Source organism: Oculina patagonica, chromosome 13 (assembly GCF_052425735.1).
Source record: "Oculina patagonica isolate OP01 chromosome 13, crgOcupat, whole genome shotgun sequence".
Classification (NCBI taxonomy): Eukaryota; Metazoa; Cnidaria; class Anthozoa; order Scleractinia; family Oculinidae; genus Oculina; species Oculina patagonica.
Window position 1 is genome coordinate 30287950 of NC_135770.1, and position 24241 is coordinate 30312190.

The 24241-nt window shown below is 38.7% G+C and overlaps 2 protein-coding genes across 4 annotated transcripts in view; one reads left to right on the forward strand and one right to left on the reverse strand.

Moving 5' to 3' along the window:
• The window catches only part of LOC144636025 (calpain-9-like), a 30000-nt gene extending 24912 nt beyond the window's left edge, over window positions 1-5088 (forward strand). Inside the window, exons 17-21 of one of the 2 annotated variants that reach the window (XM_078495161.1) lie at window positions 198-276; window positions 1067-1183; window positions 1732-1787; window positions 2644-2695; window positions 4535-5088. In XM_078495161.1, coding sequence (XP_078351287.1) covers window positions 198-276; window positions 1067-1183; window positions 1732-1787; window positions 2644-2670 — 279 coding nt within the window. In that variant the 3' untranslated portion in view covers window positions 2671-2695; window positions 4535-5088. The remainder of the gene's footprint in view (window positions 1-197; window positions 277-1066; window positions 1184-1731; window positions 1788-2643; window positions 2696-4534) is intronic. The other variant, XM_078495162.1, reaches the window with a different exon arrangement.
• LOC144636026 (splicing factor 3B subunit 2-like) overlaps window positions 1-22110 on the reverse strand; it is a 59158-nt gene extending 37048 nt beyond the window's left edge. Inside the window, exons 1-21 of one of the 2 annotated variants that reach the window (XM_078495163.1) lie at window positions 21524-22110; window positions 20218-20274; window positions 19192-19317; window positions 18028-18087; window positions 17866-17949; window positions 17687-17770; window positions 16734-16808; window positions 16201-16260; window positions 15379-15429; window positions 15047-15088; window positions 13971-14009; window positions 13265-13326; window positions 12943-12991; window positions 12205-12402; window positions 11045-11233; window positions 9766-9818; window positions 9018-9222; window positions 7542-7565; window positions 6585-6667; window positions 5894-5981; window positions 4993-5240 (exon numbers count right to left, since the gene is read on the reverse strand). In XM_078495163.1, the coding sequence (XP_078351289.1) occupies window positions 5178-5240; window positions 5894-5981; window positions 6585-6667; window positions 7542-7565; window positions 9018-9222; window positions 9766-9818; window positions 11045-11233; window positions 12205-12402; window positions 12943-12991; window positions 13265-13326; window positions 13971-14009; window positions 15047-15088; window positions 15379-15429; window positions 16201-16260; window positions 16734-16808; window positions 17687-17770; window positions 17866-17949; window positions 18028-18087; window positions 19192-19317; window positions 20218-20274; window positions 21524-21964 (2133 nt within the window). In that variant the 5' untranslated portion in view covers window positions 21965-22110 and the 3' untranslated portion in view covers window positions 4993-5177. Of the gene's footprint in view, window positions 1-4992; window positions 5241-5893; window positions 5982-6584; window positions 6668-7541; window positions 7566-8994; window positions 9223-9765; window positions 9819-11044; window positions 11234-12204; window positions 12403-12942; window positions 12992-13264; window positions 13327-13970; window positions 14010-15046; window positions 15089-15378; window positions 15430-16200; window positions 16261-16733; window positions 16809-17686; window positions 17771-17865; window positions 17950-18027; window positions 18088-19191; window positions 19318-20217; window positions 20275-21523 lie in introns of those variants that run through there. The other variant, XM_078495164.1, reaches the window with a different exon arrangement.
• Window positions 22111-24241: the final 2131 nt, after the last annotated feature.

Here is a 24241-nt window from a genome sequence, read left to right on the forward strand (position 1 = left end):
CAAGGGCTTTCCTGTATTCTGATTGGCTGTATTTTCTATGGCATGGTATAAAAGTGTTTTTGTGTGATTGGAAATACAAATTGACCTTGGAGACTTCCCCCTTTCCCCACAATCTTGATCCACGGCGATGCTTGTTTTGAGCGTGCATATTGTATGTTTACCTCTTGTTTGATTAACACTTTGTTTGTTTTTCACAGAAAATTTTCTCCGAGTTTGACAGGGATAACAGTAGCACTATTGACATGTATGAGTTGCGAGCTGCCTTGAGCAAACAAGGTAACACTGTCTCTCGTATTTAACATTTTAAGTTGTCAAGTTAAATGCTGCTATTTAGTTAGTATTTGTTGACTTTCGGAGTGAAACACAATTTGCATCCTAGGCTTATGGATTTTCTTCCAGACAAGTAAATTTCTCCTTTATTAGAGCATGATTTTTTTGTAGATTGTAACTAGAAAATGAATTGGAAGTTCACAGCTTACCCTGGGTTCTGCTGAAATGAAAAAAAAGTTTTGATTCCTCCCCCTCCCCCCTCCCCTTACAAGGTCTTAAGGATCCAAACGGGACAGAAGTGACAAAACATCAGTATTAACAAATACAGTTGTAACTAGTTCTGTAAGGTGTCTTTCGATTATTTTGAAGTGGAATTTTGGCCACAATTTTTTTTAAATCATAACCGTGAAGGAGGTTTTGATACCCGGTCTTAATTAACATAGATTTTTGCGATTTATTTCTCCGTTTACTCCGTAGTTTTTGTTTCGATTGAGAAGATATATCGAACTCTCAAGACAGTGTTTCATGGGCTATCCAAACACCTCGAATTTTGTCTTGTGTTTGATATATTACTTGAAGTCGACAAAGGCCTTGACCTGAATTTAAAACAATGTTTGTTCCAAACTATACAGCATAAACTTCCAATACTTAACAACAAAATTAAGACAAACAAAGCAATAAGAGGGGAAGGTAACTGAGCTTAACCTGAAAAGGTTACTCACGTAAGTGTGTGCATTATTGTAATCTATTTCCATCTTCTCCGTGACTAATTATCTTCACTTTCCTTGTTTTTAAGGTGTCAATCTCAGCCAGGACACTTTAGATCCCATCGCTGCTCGTTTCAACAACAAGGCAGGAAATCTGTCTTTTGACGACTTTCTGCAAGTTGTCTGCCGTATTTACTCCTTGAAAGGTGCGAATGGTAGTCAGCCATGCTGGGTTGTTTTATATTGTAATACTTGTAGTTAGAGGCCGTTTATTTCTTATGGTGTTGGGAGAGGGTCTAGTGGGACCTAAGGGAGGGGGGAAGCCCAAAAAAATAAATAGCTTTAAACAGAAGGGGGGAGGCACGCGAAAAAAATTGGGTAACGGTGGTCACTCAAAATAATCACCTTTTTAAAGGTTAAAAAGGTAATTATTTTAATTATTATCATATGAAAATATTAGGGTCGTGGTGGGGGGGGAGGGGGGGCAGGGTATAATTTCTGGTGAAGAAGGCGGCCATTATATTTTACAGACACTGTCTATCAAATCCCACAAACCCCCATCTATGTGATATACCTGGCCTACCAACCCTCCAACTTTTTTCTTTGTGTGTCACTTCAAACCATGTTGAAGAAAAGAAAAAAGAATCTGATTTCATCCTTAGTGCTAAATTTTAAAATTAAGGTGTGAATTGTAGCTTTAAGAGTTTCATACGAGGGGAAGTGTTCACGATTGTTTTTTTTCTTCACTTTTTAGATAGCTTTGATAAGCATGTTGAGCGAGGAGGTAGAGCCGTGTTCTCTCTTGATGAGGTATGGTAGCAACCTTTATTTTAATTAAATTCACCAGCCTGTAGTTTTTCTATCCTTGTATGCATAGTAAAGTTAATCAGCTGTAAACAGATGAGATCCTTGATTTATTATCCCCCCGCCTCTCAAGACAAAAATATATGGGTTATGCTCTGAAAAGTAATTGTTATCCCATTGGTTCTTAAAAACAGCTGGATTATTGTTTATTGTCAACTTAATTTTTATCGCTTCAAGAAAATAAAACATTTTTCGATTGTGTCCTAAATCGTGGACAAAACTGTTGAGACATGTTCATGTACCTACTTCCCGACATATCTGGCCTATACGGGGAGGCTCGCCCGAAAGGGGTACCTTTTTTCGCGCTTCAGGTATATAAAGGGGTAGGAATTTCACAAGGTATATGAAAGGGTATGCAAATCTGTCATTTAGGTTTTTCAAATATTTTTTAAAATATTTCGAATAGATGCAATTTATGGCTGTATTATTTCAATTTATTATTAAAGCGCTGCATGAAAATGACAAGAAAACGTCATGTTCTAAGTCTATACCATGTCTTTCATGTATATGAAAGGGGTACCTTTTTTCATTAAAAAGTAAACGAAAGGGGTACAATTTTTGTCAAAATGGTATATAAATGGGTAAGGGGTAAGAGCTCTGGGCGGAGCCTCCTCGTACAAAACTTTTTTTTGGGTACCCCCCTCCCCCGAGTATTATTTGCGCTCAACGCGCCCTTGTCTCAACGATTGAAATTGCTACCCTATCATTGTTAACAATAATATTATACGAATGTGGTTTTTCGTGATGCATTAACTACTCCATGCAACGTTACATTCATCGTACGTGATTTTTTCCTTTTCAGTTCCTACGTGCCTGTCTTACCTTGTAATCTGATGGCGACCAATAATTGCTGGGTAATTTGCTAATACTAATCTAGCTAAGAAAAACATGCTGTAATTTTCCTCTCAATAATCACAACAGTTTGCTAAGCGTTACTGTTTTTAGACCATACGATGTTTAGTGCAAAATCGAGTATGAAAACTGCTTGAATATTTGTAATATTTGTAAGTTGAATTATTGCATCGGGTCACAATATGTGAAGTACGTAGTAACAAGTCCTTTCAATTTACAAAATACTGATTTTAAAGGAGAAGTTCATTCCAGAATGGCCATTTATTTTCTTTACGCCAATAAAAAGTTTATACAATTATATGTTATTTACCAAAATTTTAGCCTCCAACGTGCGCTATAACCCTACGAAATCTTTCCCAAAACTCGACAACTGAACGCCGCCATCTTGGAGCTGGTAATGTATGCGTGACGTCAAAGAGCTCAGCCTGAAGTTTGACGGGAAAATTTAAATACTCGAAACTCCTTGTTCCTTCGTAGTGGCTTTTTTGTGTCAAAATGCCTGTTTGTGCAACTCCATTTTGCTCAAACAGAGCTTCAAAAAATACAAAAAACAAGGAGTTTCGACTATTAAAATTTTCCCGCCAAACTCCAGGCTGAGCTCTTTGACGTCACGCATACATTACCAGCACCAAGATGGCGGCGTTCAGTTGTCCAGTTTCAAGAAAGATTTCGTACGGTTAAAGTGCACGTTGGAGGCTGAAATTTTGGTGAATAACATATCTAATTGTATAAACCTTTTATTGGCGTAAAGAAAATAAATGGCAATTCAGGAATGAACTTCTCCTTTATTAAAGCTCTTAACTTTGCGGTAACCCCACAATCTCATTTCCTAATATCCTGTATCCCTATAATTTTTCCCTGAAATATCCCGTAACCCTGTAATTTTTCCCCCAAATTTCCCTAAAATCCCTAATGGCGCCTCATAACCAGTACACATACAATACGACTAACGAAAAACTTCAACTCAACTCACGTACGTTAACAACACATTTACGTTATTGAATACACTATTACATTACTGTCACTAGAGTGATTTTCGATTGGGTTTGGTGGGGGTAAAGTTTGGTTATTCACAAAGAGCGTGGACAATACAGTGAACAAATCAAAACTCGAAGCCAATACATGTAGCCGGCACGAAGCACGGGAAAACGGGTGTAAGCGAGTTGTGATTGGTTTAACTTCTGATTGGTTGAGAAAGTGGCCATTTTACTAGGTTGATAAGTGACACGCTAAGTGGCCCAGCTCACAACGAGTCTCTCGTAGCTCAGTTGGTTAGAGCGCCCAACCGGTATCTTGGAGGCCATAGGTTCGATTTCCGTCGGGGACTCAGAATTTTTCTTTGTCCCATGCTCGTGTCATGTTGAATACTTCATCTTTATTATTTATTAGAATTCTAATTTTGCTCGAGGCTTGGGGGAATTAAACATGAATAATCGCATTAAGGTCCAGGAATAAATAAATAAATTTCAGCTTATTCCCTAAAGTTTCGGAGTCAAGTTATAATTATATTGAAATTAAGCCATGCCAATGGTATTTTATGGATCACCATGTTTATGGATCGTTTACGGCTCCAGTTGACATGGGCTCCTACGCAGACCTTCTTTTGGCTCGTCACGCAATGCTTGCTCTTTTCCCCATTGTTGGCGAGGAAAGATTGCGTGACTCATCACGCAATACTAGCTCTTTTCCCCATTGTTGGCGAGGAAAGATTGCGTGACAAGCCAAAAGAACTTTTGCGTAAAAGGCTAGAACCGACACGAATTTATAAACGCATTAGCTTGGACGGGTTTTAGCGCAAGCAAAGGGTGGGTCAATAATGTGTTCTGTACTTTTCTTTTCAGTTCATGCGTACACTTATAACTGTGTAGTGTAGCTGAGATGTCAGAAAAAGCCTGGGAAAACGTACCACGAAGCATATTCAACGTGGATTGCATGAAATGACGGTCAAACAAGTAGTTAGTTAGGTAGCTTTTCATAACGTGGTGCCATTTATATATTTTGTAACGTTCCTTGGTGGGCTCAATCCTTCTCAGAGTCGTCACGCAACGCGTGTCTGCGTATCACGCGCGTTGCGTGACGACTCCGAGAGTAACCACTAGGGAAGACAAATTCCTTGGTTATGTCAAGTACTCATATTAATCAATTTTTCAATTTAGAATATTTCCTCAATGTAAGCTAAGGTCAATTTTATAAATTAACAGTAAAACCAAAATGACTCGACTAGCAAGCAGTTCTAAAGAGTTGCTGGTGAAGGGTATCCCTGGACTAACTGTGTAGACAAAAAGTGTGTGGACTCAGCGGCTATCGCTATATTTTATTACTTTCAACTTATTCATATTTGTAACCGATGTATAAGGTTAAAAAAAACTCAGGGCAATAAAGGTGTAACACCATACGTTTGAAGTGTTTTACTACTGAATCTGTACAGGTTTTTAAAAACAAAACAAATGTCTACAAAAAAAGACGAGCAGTTCATCCTTGTTATTAGAACTTGAAGTCTTTATACTTCTTTGCTGACTTCCCGCTGTCTGTGGCCTTTTTACGTTTCTGCAAAAGATGAAGCAATTGAGTAATTTTACTGTGGCAGCTAAGACTGATCGACTCACAACTAATGGTAATGTACTTCTATAGCACATTTCCCGAAGCTCAATGCGCTTTACAATTAGAGCACGGGACCTCGCATAATTGTTTAGGTAAATGGTGAAAGAGTCATCATAAGCTAATTAAAAAAAAAAAAAACAGATAGTGAGCGAGGGTGCTTAGAGCAAGACGATGTACAATATTTTGGAATGTTTGTTCGGTATTGAAGATTAAGAATTAACAAATGTTTACGGGTAAATCGACGTAAAGGCAAAATCATTTACGTGGCCTTCTGGATAAAGATCCCAATTAATCTATCTTGCTGAGGTAACTCGACATAAGATAATTCCAAGCGTGCTCTTTTAGCGTGCTCAAGCTCCTAGGTTCGATTCCCGCCGTTCTTGTTAGTCCGGTGTTCGTTGCTTTTTTACAGGGTAAAGTTGCGAAGCCAAGCTGGGGACCTACAAACTCCTCGACCATGAGGCTATAGCCTGTGCATAATAAAATAATATTGGGTGGGACTGCTTATCTTGGTGTCCTTTCGTAAATTTGATCAAATTGAGTATAAAGGCCACACTGAGCCTGGTACTTCCCACGCTTTTCGTCATGGAGACGCTTACCTTTTGTTTAGCGGCATGCTCTGCCACCATATCGCTGAGGTCCTCTTTCTGCAGTTGACTTTCTCGTTCCTTCAGTTGTTCCTCGTATCTAAAACACACAAGCAAGATGACAAATTCACTGACTTTGTGTATGGTACACTCGTTAACGGAAGGAAAATCATATGCACTCAAATTTAGCAAGCCATTTCTTGAAGGAATCCCATGTCTCAAACGTTTTAACTAGCCTGTATAAATTCCCCGTTCGAGCGATCTGAGAGTGATTGGACCTGAAATATTCCATACTGATGACGTAACTCTAGGGATCCGAACAGTGTCTTTGATTGGTTGGTTCTTGCGCGCGCAAATTCAAAACTGAAAAACAACCAATCAGCGACGCTGTACGGTTGCCTGCAGAGCTAAGTCATGGCGATGGAATTTTTTGGGTCGGACGTCGAAAAACAGAGCGGGGAAAGAATTAACCGCGCGGAGAAAGAAGTCGGTTTACGCTGCCTGCATTTTCACTAAAATACTTCAAAGAAATCCGTGGCAAACTTTAATTGATCGAGCCTCCGTTTTCAACGTTCAAAAAGTTCATTAACCCGAGTAAACACACATTTCTCTTTAGTTGCCAGTTATTGAACATCTCAGAGAGACGTTAGACTTTTAACTCAATAAAAATCAACGTGTTTTCTTAACAAATTTCAAAACCAACCTGGCCTGCATAGCAGCCGGATCCAACTCCAGCTCACTCGGGTCCAGTGCTACCTCAACTCCTTCTGTCAGGGGTGCACCCGCCTGGTAACGAGGAGAAACAAAAAAGTCAATTGAAACCAAGGTTAAGGTCCTATACTGTCTTAAATAGTGAGTTGTCGCAGAAGAGTACCAGAATTGAAGCACGGAAAGTAGATTTTAATTTGACCATTTGCTAGGAAAGAAGGAACTATAAACTACTGAGTGTTTTGATTGTCACACAGGCAGAACTTCAGAAGGGCTTTACAGGGACAGTCACTGGGATTTATCTGCTTTTCAGTAAAAAGTGCTAAAATTGGCAAAGTTCTCTTGCTCGAACACGAAATGCATCTAGAACATCAAGGTGAAGATATAAAGCAAATTGTGTTGAAGGAATATGGAACCGTTGTAGGTTTTTTTAGCTGTTTTCCAGGCCACAAGGGCACTTGAAAAAATCAGCCTGACTTTTTTTAAGTTGAGATCAAAAGTTCCTGATGGCATCAGAAAAATATAGCTTCAGTACACTGGCATAGTAACTTTGAACAAAACTGGACTACTAGAGCAGTTTTCAATTGAGTGTCGTAAAACCAAAACCAAAGTAATTACTCTGGTGAATCACAAAGGACACAGATAATCCAGTGAACCAATCAAAACTCGAAGCAAATACATGTAGCTGGCAAAAAGCGCGGGAAAACGTGCGCGAGCGAGTTACAATTGGTTTTGGTTTTAGTTCTGATTGGCTGAGAAAGTGGCGCGAGGTTTTAAAGCCAATCACTAAGCGTAGTAATGCAAAACCAAAGCAAACGCAATTTACTTTTGAAAATCAAGGGAAAACCGCTCTATTCGAAGATTTAGACTCTTAAATTTTTGAAGAGAAGCTCGTGACAGTGTCCGTATCACATCAAGATCTATAAAGGAATCAAAGGTATAACCAACTTACCTTTCTTGGGATTCCAGCAGCTGCCTACAAAACAAAATAAACAACAAGACAGTTTGAATAAGTTTAGTTGACCAACAAACGAAGCATCACAAATACTGATCTGGAAATTAGAAATGCTAATTTAAAACGAAAAAAGAAATCAACTTGGAAAGCCAGCCACTTTGTGTTAAAGCTCGTTGGAACCTGGCAAGAACCAACGAACGCCTCTGCATGAAATTAAAATCGGTGAAAAGAATTGAACTGGATATCATGGAGTTAAAATACGAGCTGGCAAAACTATGGAAGGGGGATGCGGAAAAAAAAAGAGAGAGAGGGGGGGGGGGGGGGGGGGAGCTGGTAATGGTTACACACAAAATGGGCGATCGTGAGTTCCGAGGTGGCTTTTAGAGACATTTAGCTTCAGGTTTTCGGCTCTAAACGTCAAACCGCAAACGTCTAGGAATCACGTGATCAAGCCCCGAGGTCACGTTTGAAGTTTTCAACGCACGTTTTCGACGGCAGGAGGTAGCTTTTCACGTTAGTGATTTCCCTCAAGGTTTCTTCTCTTTTATTTTTAGTTATCTCACGTATTGACGCTATAGATATCTGAAGTAGTTATTTGTCTAGACACAGAGAAAAAATTCAAGTTGAAAGAGTGCAGATTGAGTATTTTGTCTTCTTTTAAACAACAAGCACTTGCATATGTCGTAAATCCAATATGGCGGCGGAAAGCTCGCAAGTAAATTCTCGGAAACTCACCGTATATTTCTCAGAAAACATCCAGTGGAACGGACGAATGTTTTGAAGGCAAATCAGTCAAATTTCAAGAAGGATGTGAGCGTTAAGGTAAGCTACTTCTTTCACAGATACCGTAACAAAATACAGCAGTTTTTGAGAGAATTGTATTTATCGTGAAAGAAAAAATAGATTTTGATTTTGCCTTGAATCTTGACGAGCAGTTTGTGTGCTTTTCTTCGTGCCGCCAGACCGGATCACTGGTAATTTTGAATTTCAGAATTTGACAAGTCATCTTTCCGTTTAGTTAACTTGTTTTCTACTCGAATTTGCTCGAGGTTGAAGACGTCTAGCTAAACCGGTAGAGTTCATGATACCTCAAACGCCAAACAACTAACCTTAAACTGCCGTTTGCGGTTTGCCGTTAAAGTAAAAAACCTGTAGCTAAATGTCTCTTTTGTCGCTCAACCGCGGCCGCGATGAAAAAAGAACGCCTGAGTGCAGGTTAGAGAGGCTGCGGAAAGGTCCACTCTCCTTTTCCCGTTTTGCCAGCTGCAACTTGCCCGATTTTTTTTTTTGGCACAGTGTGGAAGAGAGCTACCACAGCAGTGCCCTTGACATATCCCGTTACTTTACATTAACAGAAAAACACCCCTAGCAGCAACTTCGTTTCAAATAAATTCTCACAGGTTCGGACCAAACAAGGTGCGTGCTGCGTAGAGAAAACATCCCAATGTACCACTACTACTTATCATAACGTACCGCGGCCACGTCATACACATGCGCAGATCCCATCATGGCGGCGCCGACATTGACTCTCTTCTCAGGCAGCACCGTGTACAGTGTCTGTTGCTCGGCACCAGTCTCCATAGCTTCCTCGATGTTCTTTCTCTTTCGCAGCTCGATCATGTCTGGTGTCTCCATGCCAGCTGGTATGGACGTCAGCCCGCTAGGTGTGATGAGACCGCTGTACATAACGCACAAAGAAAACTAACAGTTAACACTTCCGCAATATAAACATTTAAGCCCCCCTCCCACGGCCCCGCTTATAAGCACGCCCTCCCCCTCGGTTAGGCCTATCTGCCAATGTAACATATTCCGAAGCTATAAGCCCTAACCTCTACAACTATTCCTTCCTCAACTTACTAACGTCCTCACAGAACAACGTACAAATATAAATATGCAATGAATAGGTTTGCAAGGAAAGATCAAATCAACTTGTCTTTGAGTGGGTTTCTACAATGTATTTATCGCCAAAGTTGTTTCATGTCATGTCACTCCCCCCCCCCCCCTTTTTTTTTTCAGTTGCCCCTTAGAAAAACCGGGATAACACAGGGTAATTAATCTACAACCTTAAAAAACTTCATAGAAGCCTTGGGGTTATTTTAACAAATAATGCTGGTATCGATTATGAAAACCAGGAATTTTCGACACAGCGTTTCTTCGAGGAAAAACGTATTTGTTTTGTGCACTGGAAACAGTAATCGAGGACACAGATTGTATAACTTACGTGTCAGCTGGTGTCATGAGACCAGTTTGATCTTCTTCTTCCTCAGATTCCTCCTGAAAGTGAATTACACAGGTAATGTTGAGACATTATTTTTAGCTTACTTTCCATGTGCCCTCAAATTGTAGACATTTTGGTTGGAATTCAAATGGAATGTTCTGGGCATAACATTTGCAGTTAAAAAAATATCCATATTGAGTGGAACATAACAATTTTGACATAAAAACCTTACTTACACTCCTTTGCAACCGTTATTTGTTGTGTCACGCAACGGTTATCAATAAGAAGCAGAAACGTTGCGTGACAACAGAATTACAGCTGGGAAGGTGACAAGTGAATTCATGGCTCAAGTGTATTATTACAGGAAAAAAATTCCAGCACTTCATTTTACCCGTTACAATTAGCCTGTATGTTAATTTTCTGATATTTATAGCAGCTACGTCACTGACAACGCATCATGAAAAAATCGGCAATTTTTTTTCAAGTTTGTCATCTGTAATCATTAATCTTCATCAGTTGAAACCATCCTTGTTAATTTTTAGGTTTTTATTACTCCGTTGGTGTTTTTGTAGTACTACACAGGGTTCTCAATAGCAATTTTAGCTGCCGTTGCTGTGAGGTTTTCACTCGTAACAGGGAACTATGGCCAAAGGCTATGTAACTCTAATCTACCTACTGCATTGCATTTGCAGCCGTAACACTTTCCAGTGACACTCATGACAGGTATAAAACATGACGGGTAACGGGTTCAACTGAGAACCTCGCTACATTAGAAAGCTATTACTGTTAAGGTTTCTTTCAGAAAACCTGGGTGGGGGTACTCCCATATATGGGCTATATAGGTATGTGCCACGGGATAGGGTATGGTTTTTGAAGTTCTCGGTCCTTAAAATGGGGTGTCATTTTTGCATTGTGTTCCCGGTGTGATCATTAGATAGGGTACCTAAATTCTATTAGCTAAAATAAACGCCCAGCTCAACGAAACAAAAAAGGTATCTTCAATCTGAACAAGTATTAGTAACACTTGAAGAACGCTTCTCCTCCCCTTGAATGCGGTGTCATTTTTCGGTTTTGGGCCTTAAAAGGGGTACCAATTTTCACTTTCTTTATCCTTTAAAAATAGGGTCTGGGTTTAAGAACCTTCTCGGCACACCTTATCCGAAATTTATGGGAGTACCCCCCCCCCCTCCCCAAAGGTCATAAAATGGCTTAAAACACCGTGACATAGCTCCTTTACTTTTCTAAAAATTCACAAAAAGTTGCGTGACACAGTGTCACGTACCTCTGATTCGGACTCCTCCTCAGACTCGGACTCTAGCTCACCCCAGGGCTGGCTCTCAATCTGTTCGTCTTCCTCCACCACAGGAGCCTCCTGCTGCTGAATACCGAACACGTCACCATAGAGAGGCTTACCTTGCTCATCCACTGGAGGCTTGCCCCAACCTCCTGCGTGGTAACCAAACGAGGCACCCTGGAAACAACACAATGATAAATCTGTTAATAGGGAGCTTAAGCAATGACGCCGGCGACGCCGAGGACAACGCCTGGTGAAAAATGGATTTATATTTAACTCCCTAATCTCTCAGTGTATCTGTTGGTTAAGGAACTTGCTCCAGATGAAAATGTAAAAGAGAGCGTTCAACCCAAATAGAAATACAAAAATTTAGCCATCGCGTTCACATTCCCCAAAATACGCAGAATTTAGTCATTTCATGTTGTTTTTCTGAGAGAACGGCCAAGAAGTATACCAAGATTTAAAGCGCACATGCTGAGCTATTATTCTGCGCATTTAAATAAACCTTTTGTTTGGCGACGATCTCAATCATGTTTGCTTGAGCTCCCCAATTCTCAAGTGTGATCAATCGATCAATTTGGCATTATTTTTCTTCTGTGCTCAATGGAAACTATGGACACTGCATGAAGAACAATGCTCGCCAGCAGACTTCCATTTGGTTTGTCACTCAATCTTTCCTTTGTCAGTGTGAGTCTGAGAGGTAACTAGATTGCCAGTCTCTCTCTTGAGGATTTTAAATGTCAAATGGCAATCAATCAATCAGCCAATATCAGCAAAACCACCGTTGCCAAACTCACTTATAAAAATCCCACGACTTTCCCTGATAAATATAAAATTCTCCTGACCAAATAAGTAACGGCCTAGAGGTGTTATAATTTCAATTTTCCCTGACTTTCCTTCAAAATGTCAATTTTTTCCCCCTGAAACAAAATAAAATTCCCCAACTTTTCCCTGACCTTCATGAATTTTATTTTGCCCTGACCGTTTCCTGACCTGTGCCAACCTTGAAAACGACAGATTTCAAGGGGCTATATGTCACAGAGAAAACATCTTGATAAATTAAGCCTAAATGAAATTTTTAGTTCCTTCCCCAAATCCATCTCAACCTTCGCGGCATATAGCTCCTTAACGATTGAGCACCGTCTTACCTCAGGTATTGGTGCATTCAGTCCAGGGATCTTTAGGTTAGGGTAGGAGGGAGGTGGGCCATATCTCTGCATGGCTATTAACCATGGCGGTGGAACCAGTTGACTGTTAGGACCAATCGGCATACCAAGAGCTGTTCTTAAGTCATCTGACAGGTCTCCTGGTTTCTTTTCTTTCAGTCTTGTTTCAAACTCTTTTCCCTGATTATCAAAACATACATCAGTTAAGGTAAAGTCTATGTTCGAGCCTAGTGGCCTATCAGGCCAGAGCTTATCCCGGTTTCAAGAGCAGGAAGCGACTAGGAGTATTTCTACTCCCCCTGGATGGGATGTAACTCTGCCAACTCTGGCCGAAAAGTAGCATTTGTTATCTGCTCTAAATCGTAAAGGCTTAGTTTCACGTTGCAGTCAGACACAGAGAGTCAAAGTATCGTAAAATGCGCAAAGGCAGGTTTACGCCTCTTGGAAGAAAACTTTGTCTTGACTCTTTGAAGGCCATCAAACGGCACTTTGTTCTAAAGTAAAAGCATTTTGTACATGAAGTTTATCATTGCTTAGTGTTTTTTAAACTAAACACCAAAAAAATAAAATAATGGTTATATTTAAAGTAACGTTAACTTTTCATTTGAAAGTGGAAGTCATTAATGTAACGTACAAAGTAAAAGGATCAATAAAATTCTAATCAATTATTATTAATTGAAATCAATAATAGCAATGAAAAAAAAAACACACAAAACTGACCTCATAGTAAAGATCACCATGTATTAACATCTTGGGTTTTGTTTGCCATCTGCAAAGAATCATACAAATATGATCAGCAAATCGACAGTACTGCCCGCAAACATTTTTCTGCAGGTAGCTCAGATCAATCCTCTTTGTGCCCCAATTGACACGTTGAACAAGTGAGAAAATGGTCATTAGCACCAGTTTTTCTTTGTCCCGTTCAAAACTAAAGCAAAATGTAACAGTCATCTAAAATTCATCTTTTTCTACTACAGTTCTGTTTAACTGGAAGAGACTGAAAATAAAGATAAAAAAGATGACAGTTAAAAAATAGACTCACTTGAAAAACGCGTCGTGAAGTTTTTGATAATCAATATCAATCTTGCCCATCTTTGGTCTGACCTACAAAACAACATCAAATAATTGTGACCATACTTCATATACATAGTGAAGTCATTTTATGTATTTATTCTGTTAGAGCGGTTTTCACTTGAGTGTCGAAAGTAAATTGCGTTTGCTTTGGTTTTGCATTACTACGCTTAGCGATTGGTTTAAAACTTTCGCGCCACTTTCTCAGCCAATTAAGAATAAAACCAAAACCAATCGTGACTCGCTCGCGCACGTTTTCCCGCGCTTCGTGCCGGCTACATGTATTTGCTTTGAGTTTTGATTGGTTAACTGGATTGTCTGTGTCCTTTGTGATTGGCCAGAGTAATTACTTTGGTTTTGGTTTTATGACACTCAATTGAAAATTGCTTTATAGTAATTATGTTGAACAACCCTCCAAGTTTATTTTTTTCCTTAGTGGCCATTTGGCCACCGACTGCTCAAGTTTGGTCGCCAGTGAAAAATTTTAGTCGCTAAATTAAGATCACGCTTTCAATCCTTCTTCTCAATTTTAGTCGCCAGGCTGGCGACTTTGGTTCCGGTTTAGTCGCCAGCTCCAAAATTTTAGTCGCCATGGCGACTAAAATGGTCTTAACTTGGAGGGTTGTTGAACATTACAATGAACAAAGCTCTACATTAAATTATTGACAACATTTTACCTTTTCCCTCATCTTCGCTTTCATTGTCTTTTGATCTTCCTGTGATGAAAAGAAAATGTATCAGTACACATTTGTGTCTACTTGTATAGACAATAATTATTATTTTAATACTCCAAATGGTATGGGCGTTGGTCATGTTGTGTGCAAGCCCTTCGCCCTGCCACTAATCAGATTTCTTCTCAGCAATAAAATTGCTGAGTTCAACACTTTGGCTAGGTTGTGTAAATATTCAGTCTTCCACCAGTTGACATTCTTAACAATGCCATATTTATTTGAAACAAACTGTTTCCGTTGTTTGAGTGGCCTGCCAGCAAAGAAGCTGGTCTGCTGTTTACAGGGTCGTTCACATTTTTGTGTACGAAATTCAAGGCTTGTTCCATACTTTTCCAAACCATTATTTACTTTTTTCCAGACTCAAAGTTTAAAGTCAAATTACACCCCAAGAACCTTGAAAACCAAAATGAAACAGTAACCGCAATACAACGGAAAAACAAAATTATAACAACAACAACAACAAAACCTTTATTTAGACACGATGGGATAAAAAGCTACATAGCTTGTGGGGTCGTGTGTTAATAAAACATTAATACTAGTAGAAAAAAATATTAAAACTATATTGAGGTAAAAAACGCTAATTAAAACTACTTGCTAAAAATAGATAAATTGCTAAAATTGTTACAATGAAAAAAAGATCAAAAGCGCTAAGAACAAGCGGGTAGGGTGGAGAGAGTTCTCGAGATTCTGCCATTGAACATTTTGGCTAAGACAAAATCTATGTGAAATTCCACTTGCTGACAAAGATTTCAATCACTTTTCAACCAGACTTTTTCCATTTTTTTCCAGACTCTCTTTATTTTCCATACTTTTTCCAGGTCTGGAAAACTAGTTTGCAGATTTCCATACTTTTCAAAGAATTGCAGAATTTGTACGAACCCTGTGTCAAGGCTTGCAGCAACTTGGGTCAGAACTGTGTATGTTCTTGATAATCGTATACAAGTTAACCAATAGCTGTATCACTTTTTTGCGAGACCCAAATTTTTATTAATTTGTTTTATGGTTTAGTGTTCAGGAGTTACCTTCTCTTGCATTGCTTCTCTCATTTCCATGATTCCAGTTTTCTGTCAAAACAAAATATACAAAATTATTATAACCACCAAGGACAATGCAAACAATTGCCTTTGCAATAAATTACTACATTCTGATTTTGTCATTGATCAAAGTAACTGAAATGGAATTGTCACAGTCAAACTTTACACTTATTCTAAAACATTGTTTCACTATTACAAAGCAAAGTACGAAACAAAATTAAACATGACTTTTTAATAGAAGAAGATAAGAACCTTTTTCAGGAACTTGACTCAAACGTGTAAAATTCCTCACAATGGGATGAAGTGAATACAATACAAACCTTAATGAATTCTGGCAGTTCAAATGGTGGCTTCACAATACCTCTTTTGCCCTGTAAGCAAGAATCATACATATGAGTATGATGTAGTTAATTTCAAAGGGCAAAGTGCTATGTACATGTTAGTTGCTAAAGACTGTGTGTAACTTAGTATGTTGGTTTGATATTTAATGCTTTTAAGAGTTAACAGGGTGACTACTCCAACCAATAGGCCACTTGAAAAAATTTTGTGCAAATTGATAAATGAAAACCTTGGACGTTAAAATGGAATATTTCTGATAAATTGTCAATCTGAGCAAGCTGCACACTACAAAAGCAATAACATTGTGACCTTGTTTATTGTTTTAACACTCAAAAACTACTGGTCAATTTGCAAGAGAATTTATGGGTGGCCTATTAGTTGGTATTAAGCAAAACCAGTTTTTTAAGTTGAAAGATCAGCCCCCAGTGAGACGGTCAAAATCAGTAGGCATTTAAAATTTACAAGTGGCAACTATGTTGCTAAAAATCTTCTTCCTAAAATGAATTACAATATGCAATAAGCAAGCGCTTTAATATCAAGCAGTACAATTTTTACCTTAACTCCAGTCGAACATTAAGTGGACGCATAATAAAATAATCAGTTTGACAGCATAATAATTGATTTACATGTAAAGGCATTGTAAGGTGCAAGGATAATTGAGTTTTCTCTAGCCCTGCATGTAGAGATGCCTTCAGATTTCTCTCCCAGATACACAAAAACTGAACAGAGAAAAGACACTTGCTCAGCAAATAAGATGTGTCTCTGGAAAGTTGCTCGGTACAATCAGAGCTTTGCAACCTTACCTGAAGATACTTTCTCTTGAAACACCAATGTCTTGGAACAGGGACTGAATTCCGGCATGACTGAAAAATGTAGGGATAAACAATTTGTTCAATAAATTAATTTTTGTATCCACCTGATTTAGCCGAAAAAATGATTACTGATCATGAACTCCAATATTGGCTCACCATGGCAACTAAGTTACAGCCACATAGTGTCAGACATGTTTATGTACTATGGTTTTACAAGTAATGTGTTGACAATGTAATCTACAAGCTCAGTTGAATGATCTGCTCTCATAGGAATGAGTAATGCCAACTTAATGTGCTCTTCCCACCAAGAAAATGCTTTCACTGAGCAACAAGACAAATGCACAGTAAATCATCAAGTGTGGGGAATAGAGTTTGTTTTTCTGTTCATAAACATAAACGTTAACAAATATATAATTTTAGTATAGTTACACAAATGTTTCACCCAAAAGAAGGTCAAAACATGGTGTGGGAAAAAGGTTACAGACTTGTAACCACTCTTAACATTCGGATGGAAATAAATTTACCTTTAGGAAGACAAGGAACTTAGGATCCTGGGCAGTAACATCATGCATTTCAACTACATCAGGTCGAGGAACCAACTGTAGAGAAACAATATTAGTAAAACAAAAATGTATTAAATAGAAATGCAACAAAACATAACTTTTCCCTCCCTCTTTACATTGCATCACCTTTTACCAAGTGTTTAGTGAGAGTGCATACAAGCCAAGCAGCCCATCAGGCCAGAGCTTATCCTGGTTTAGCATGAAGCGACTACAAGTACTATTTCTACTCCCCCCTGGATGGGATAATAGTCCATTGTAGGGTTATCCCTCAGCATTGAATTCGTGGGTAACCATTTAATATAGACTTGGGGGAGAGAGGTGCTATAAGAGTTTAACCACTGCCTCGTAAATATGGAGGATGGGTGCCTGGGATACCCGGGAGGGCCTCCACTGAGGTCAGCCGGCCCTCCCCAGATAGAATAAAGCTGCCAAGGCTGGCAATCCCAACAAAACAGCCATGAGCCCCCACACACAGACACCCGTCACACTGATTAAATCAGTGGAAAAATGAATTTATAACTAATAACAAGAAGCAGGGAAGGGAGGGAGGGAGGGGAAAAACTCGCAAAACATTCCTGAAAACCCTCCATGGAACGAAGAGCCGACACCACGCTGTCATGTCCGAGAGCGCAACGCACTGAGCCTGACAAGAGCTAGTAACCGCTGACCACCAGGACAGCTGACTACCCACTCGTTGTGGTTAACTTGGTTAAATTGCTTTATTTAACTTGGTTAAATCGCATTTAACCTCATAAAGTGTCTTGCCCAGTGACCCTGGCCAAGGCTGGAACCTGGACCGCTCGATCCGGAGTCCAGCGTGCTAACCATTAGGCAACCACACCTCCCACATTTAGTGAGAGTGCTGAGTACTAAAATTAATTATTAAGAACTACTGTGCTCAAAACTTGACAAACCTGTTTAAGTTCGGCAACACTGAGTCTGTTCATCTTTCTGAGTTTCTTCTTAGAAAGCTTAGGTTGTTCATCTTCAGCTTTTTTCTAAAACACAATTAAAAAATGCAGAGCTCTGTATTATAAATTACATACAACCAAAAAACATAGAATTAAAAAAAAAAAACAATGTCTTTTTTTACCACCGTGTCTTCATCCTCGCTATCATCATCATCGTCATCGTCATCCTTTGTGAGATCTTTAACTTCAGTTTTCTTTGCCTCCACCTGCAATTAAACATGAAACAGCCTTAAACAAAAATTTATCTAAAAATTACAAAATATTTACAATGCAGTTTTACTTACAGTTTCTTCCTTTTTGTCTGTCTTTTTCTGTGCTGCTTCATCTTCAACCGGATCTGACAACTATTTCAATGAAAGGGAGAATTGTTATCAAATGGTAAAGGGACTGCGTCACAGATTTTAGCCAAATTTAGGCATGCATGGAAAAAGGTCCATCAAATTCAGTGAATTATAAAAATAACCTCATAAAACAGTGAAAGAACATTTCAATAACACAGTTAATACAAAAGAAGGTACGGATAGCCAAAAGTGACTAAGATTGAAACAGATTGCGATATGGGTTTTTGAAATATTGTTGGGCTGAACAGTTTTCCAAGTTAATCTTGTTTGCTTGTAACTTTAAATTTTACTGTCCGACAGACAAATTTGGCTTCAATGAAGTTATGGCTGTGTCTTTTTGATCCACAGAAGTAACTCCTATACAAACATTAGGATTCATGGCGAGTACATGTATTTGGCAAAATGAATAATAGAATAAACTTCACTCAGCCGTGACACAGTCTTTTTAAATACCATAGCACACAAAAGCTAGCCTTGAGCAAATGCTGTTTCCCTCAGAGGGTCAATTTAGCAGGGGATTCATAAAGGTTTGGAGCGGGTGAGCATCAGGGTTTAGCACCAAGCAAAGTATCAGCAAGGTCCTGCCCTCTTTGGTAAACAGAAGTTGGTCCAGATGTTAAAAACAGCCAGGCAAAGTCCTGCTCACAACTGGCCAATTTGCCCTGTGCCTGGGCTTTAATGAAACCCCTGCAGTAGTAACCTGGGCTAGGCTATCAGAGCTAGTTATGGCAGTTCAGGAAAACCACAAATCTACAGTTGTTATACAGAATTTAATTATACACAGTGAGGTAGGAGTAACATCTGACAATTCTTTCAAATTCTAGGGCTCTTTGCAGCCAAAACTTGGCTTATCAGTGCCGATTTCTGTTTAAACGATTCACCTATAGATCTGCATTAATTTGGAGTTTCTTTTTGATAACATTACTGCCAGTAGCCACTGGAACTTCACTTACCACTAGAAAAACTTAACTTTAGAACATCCACCCACCCACCCACCCATCCGACTTTAAAACAAACGTAACATCTGGCTAGCTAGTGAGTTTTGCTTTCCATGTGTATAAAACAAAAACGCAAAGATTGGTGTGGACAGAAGGAATAAGACAGTACCTTGAATGCCTCAAAGATCTTGGCAAATGCTCTGTAGTTAGGATCCAGTGGACTGATGGACTCTGTGACATATTCCACCTCTACTTGATCTGTTTCTTCTACATCATCTGGCTGCTCCTGAACAAACTACATCAAGTGAAGACAATTGGGAGAATAGAAAAAAAAGACAGATAAATTTAAACCTCTTTACACTTTTTTTTTTCAACACAAGTCTCTAAGAGCAGCAACAGGTAGCTCTGAAATTAAAGTAACACCCCTGAAAGTGACGGGGATGCTCGCCGTCTCGCTTAAGGTGTAAATTTCGGATTTTTGGTCTCGCTTAGGGTGTCCAGGGCAAAACGCCAATATTTTTAGCCATAATGGTCTTGTTTAGGGTTACACAGGAAGAAATATACAAATATAAATTCTATTCTTAGTTTTTTGGTATATTTTAGGGGTCAAGAAAAGTTTGAGCCACACCCAAATTGGTCACTTTTAGGGGTTCTTTTCAAAATTTCCGACAAGCATCCCCATCCATTTCATAAAGGAGTTCCCCCCCCCCCTAGGAAAATTAACTTGTCAGTTCAGAACATTGATAGACTGGTTGAAGTGTGACATCTGTCCTTAGCAGGTTACCCCAAGCATTAGTATTCTATGATCACATATTTGATACACCTACATGAGCCCTTTGAAAGTAGAGTGGCTTGCCCAAGAACAACACAACGCTATCAAACCATTACACCACCATGCCTCCGTAAGGTACCCTTGACAATTGAAATAATATAATTGTGAGAACAGATACAGATACATGTATTGCCCAGGAAGTAAATAACCTGGTGGCAGATCAACCTTGTATCATGAACTGAAGTTTGAAATCAAGTAGACAACACCTCTTGGCAACTGATTGCAAAATAATCAACTTTATGTGTGGATCAGTCGCACAGGCAGCAACAGTGGGCAAGACTAAAAAGCCTTCTAAATGTAATTAACCAAAAAATCTAAGACTAATACTTTAAGGAGAAGTAAGACATTATTAACAGAACACACCTCAATCAGCTTCTTCTTTTTCTTCTTCTTCTTTTTCCTTTTCTTCTTGTCTTTGCTCTAAAAAGGAAAGGAATTATGTCATTCAGTAGCCCAAAAAATCTAACATCTTCATAGTTGGCAAACGTAATTCTCAAAAGTGTGGTGTAATCTTTTAGAGCCATTCTGAAATTGGATTCTGTTCATATCATGGGTGACCAGTCCCCAATTTGCCCATCCCACCTGAAATCCGCAAATGACAGCCTACTAGCACGACCTTCTGAACTTGTGGGCTCATTTGCATGAAACCAACATTAACAATGAAAGCGGGTGTAAAAACACTTCAAATTAATGGAGCTGGGGATGCAGGATTTGATTAGTGGAATCCCAACTTTTGAACCTCCAAGTGAAATAAAAAAATGATTCAAGTAATCAGAGAGTTTGAGAAATCAGGAGTAAAACTGCAATATTTGACTAAGGAAAAGGAAACAACTTACCTTATTATAGGAAATTAACGCTTCATGAAATAACACAAATTTCAAAGATTTGTGTTAATATTCGCGTTAATTTTTGTTAACGTTAATTTCCGCGCCGTTAATTAAGTGGAGCGCTAATTTCCGCGACCTTAATTTCCATTATTTTGGCCCCAATTTTTCGATACAGTCCAGACGTTCTTTTCTCCTAGGAAAAGCATTATTTATTCAGGGTGGACGCTCGAAGCAGTCAGATTCCTTCGCTTAACCCATACGTTTGGGTTTAGTATCACAAACATTGTTTCCGTCTCGGATTATTCACCTAGTGTTGAAAATAACTTGTCCTGTTGTCTCAACAAGTGTTTTTCCTTTGTGTGCATCGCGTAAGTTTCCTTCATTTTAAAATGTTACCCTCTCTTTCGCGTTAATTTCCTTTATTGGGAAGTAATATTTCCTTTGATTCGCGTTAATTTATGTCGCGTTAATTTCAAATACCTTAATTTACACAGGCGTTAATTTCCTATAATAAGGTAGTTTTGGATTGAGTTAGATATCAGGAACATCAGGTAACCAAGCAGAGCTGCAAATAACAGTCGGTCATCGGTCATGCATTGGCCGACCAAAATAAGCCCATGTCCGATGAAGTCCCAAGTGTGGTCGGACATGATGTCCAAACAATTTTTTTTATCGTAAATCATTTTATGGTAACGATAAATACTGACCACAATTTTGTTTTGTCTGACCAGGATGGTGTCTTAGTAGGACATATGTCCTTTCTAGTGAAAAAAATTATTTGCAGCCCTGCCAAGGGTTTGAGAAATCAGAATTTCATTGTATTTACAGTTCAATATACATACTTGTACAGGCTGTGGTTCATCTACGTCTTCGTCCATCCTCTGCTCATCCTCGTAATACTGGTACTCAGCTTCTTCCTCAGCCTCCTGTGGTACATACCCCTCATTTGGCATCTCCAGCTCCTCCTGTCGAGATTCATCGACATTGTCCTCAGGACGAAAATAGTTCTCTTGTTCCTCCGCTGGAGGATAATCTACCATCTCCCACGGTTCATTGTCTTCGTAAGGTTCTTCTTGGTATTCTTGAGAATGAGTGTGCGATTGTGGAATAACTTGTTCCTCAGGTGTGTAAAACTCATCTGACTGTTGTACATTGTCTGGTGTAGATTCTTGCATCCATGGGACTGACGAGTCTTCAGCTGTTGTAAATTGTTCCTGATCAGGCAAAGGAGCATCTGAAAGTCCTTGTTGAATTTGTTCATCTTGACTTTGTTCATGTTGCATTTGTTCTTCTTGAATTTGTTCCTGTCGGATATGTCCTTGTTGAATTTGTTCTTGTTGATTTGTTCTTCTTGAATTTGTTCATCTCGGGTTTCTTCTTGAGTTTGTTCCTCAATATAACCTGGTTGATGCGAAGTGCTACTTGTGATTTCTTCTTGAGAAGGTAATACAGTTTGCTCCTGATCAGGGACTACACTTTCCTTTTGTGCTGGAGTTTCTTCTCGTACTTCCTGTTCATGACTTTGTTGTTCATGTTGTACAGGCAAATTGTCATCTGCAACAATCTGAGGTTCCACTGGCAGTTTCTCCTCTGAAATTACAATCGGTCCTGCTAGAGGAGGGAGATCCTCTGTTTTTACGATAACAGGATAATGTTGTTCTGAATGATATATTGGTAGATGAGCCTCTGCTATTGGTAATATCACATGTGCATGTTTGACGTCTTCTTTTTCTTCACGGTGAGCTTCAGGTTGTTTGGGAATAGGTTCCTCTTGAACAGCATGGTCTGGCTCTGCAGCTGCAAGGTAACAGCTTAGTTAGTAATGTACAGTGCAAACTTTTAAATAATGGCTTAAAGGTGACTTACAACAGTTTGTGGTAGTTCACAACACTACATTATGTAGTGTATGAAGTGTATTATGTTTAGAAAACACCTTGTAAGAAAGCGCGTGCGCCGTACTTCTATTAATAACTCAATGGAAACACAGAACTAGCACAAACTGTTGATGTAATGATGGCATGAGCAAAGAGAATTTAAATTTTGATGATCAAAATAAACGTCGAGTGATTATTTTTTTCCTTGCAGTGTTCTCTTAAAGAAATATAGAAAACATGTTTACCGTGTTTCTATCAAGTTATAGAAACACTCGCGAAAGTTTGGGAGAACTCAAAAAAGCTGTGGAAACACTCGCCTATCGTTTCGTGTTCCCACAGCATTTCTCATTCTCCCAAACTTGCACTCATGTTTCTATACCTAGATAGAAACACGGAACATGTTTTTTATTTCTTAAATAAAGTACAAGTACAAGTGAAACTTACCTGAGAAAGGATTTGACATAATTATAGTTCTTCCCCACAAGTCACAATCCCTTTAAATGCTATCATATCATTGTTTATAAATAATTATTGGAATTAAGAGAACTTGGTGTAATGGCCCCATTGCATTTTGACAGGTCATTAGAGATGTCACAATGACATTTTAACTTCAAAAGATAATTGAACATGGTTTCAATTGTTGCAGTGGCGTCAGCGTCAGCAATGAACTATAACCACATGTGTGTGTGTGTGTGTGCATGTTGCTTGTTTATATGAATCCTAGACAAACCCCAGTCTTTGTTGGACATGCAATGCACACAACTTTGAAAGCAATAAACAAAATAACTAAACTGTCACTTTTTTTTATTACTAACAGTGCTTTTAAATCAAAGGCACATGATGCACATTAAGCTTGTTCTTTCCTAAAACTCAATCTTTAAATTTTTTCTTTTACAATAATGAACAGGAATAATATTGAAACTGCTAGAACCAGTCAAATGTATGTGTACAATCTCAGTTATGTTATTAACAAATTAAAACTTTTCATAAAATAATTTTAAGAGTTAAAAATAAAAACAGAATGCTATTAAAAGTACCGTAAAGATCCATGTATAAGCTGCACCTTTTTACTCAAAATTTAAGTCAAAAATCGGGGGTGCGGCTTATCTACAGAATCATCTCTGGTTGAAGTTCTCAAAGGCCTAATTAACTAAGCATTCATCAATTTCACGTGCGAATTGTACGAAATACAAATTAATCGAGTGTTTTAAAGTGATAATTTAAAAAAAATGGCATCAAGAGAGCATCCGAGTTCAAGATATTGTGAACACTAACTAGTAAAAGGGAGTTATGACAAGTGAAATTTTGCTTTCATGAGACGTAATTCATATTAAACATTGCAACAACCGCTGTGTCAGTGTTTTGAAACCGTCCTTGTTTGCCATTGTTTACTAATAGAACTTCACTTGAACTTCAAACTTTATTGCCTGTATTTTTTTTTCTTCGAAATTTGAGCTTCCAAATGGGGGGTGCGGCTTATACACGGAACTTTACGGTAGTCTTACAAAGGATTCACTTTAATGGACCCCAATCTTTAGAGGGTCATTTTCTTCCTGCTTCTACTGTGCATGAAGGTACATTTTCCATAACTATCAGAAAAGTATACTCTTTACACTGGCAAAACCTTCAAAGCTGGTATGAATATTCAAGTTACATTGTACTCAACCAAATACAAAATTAGAATAG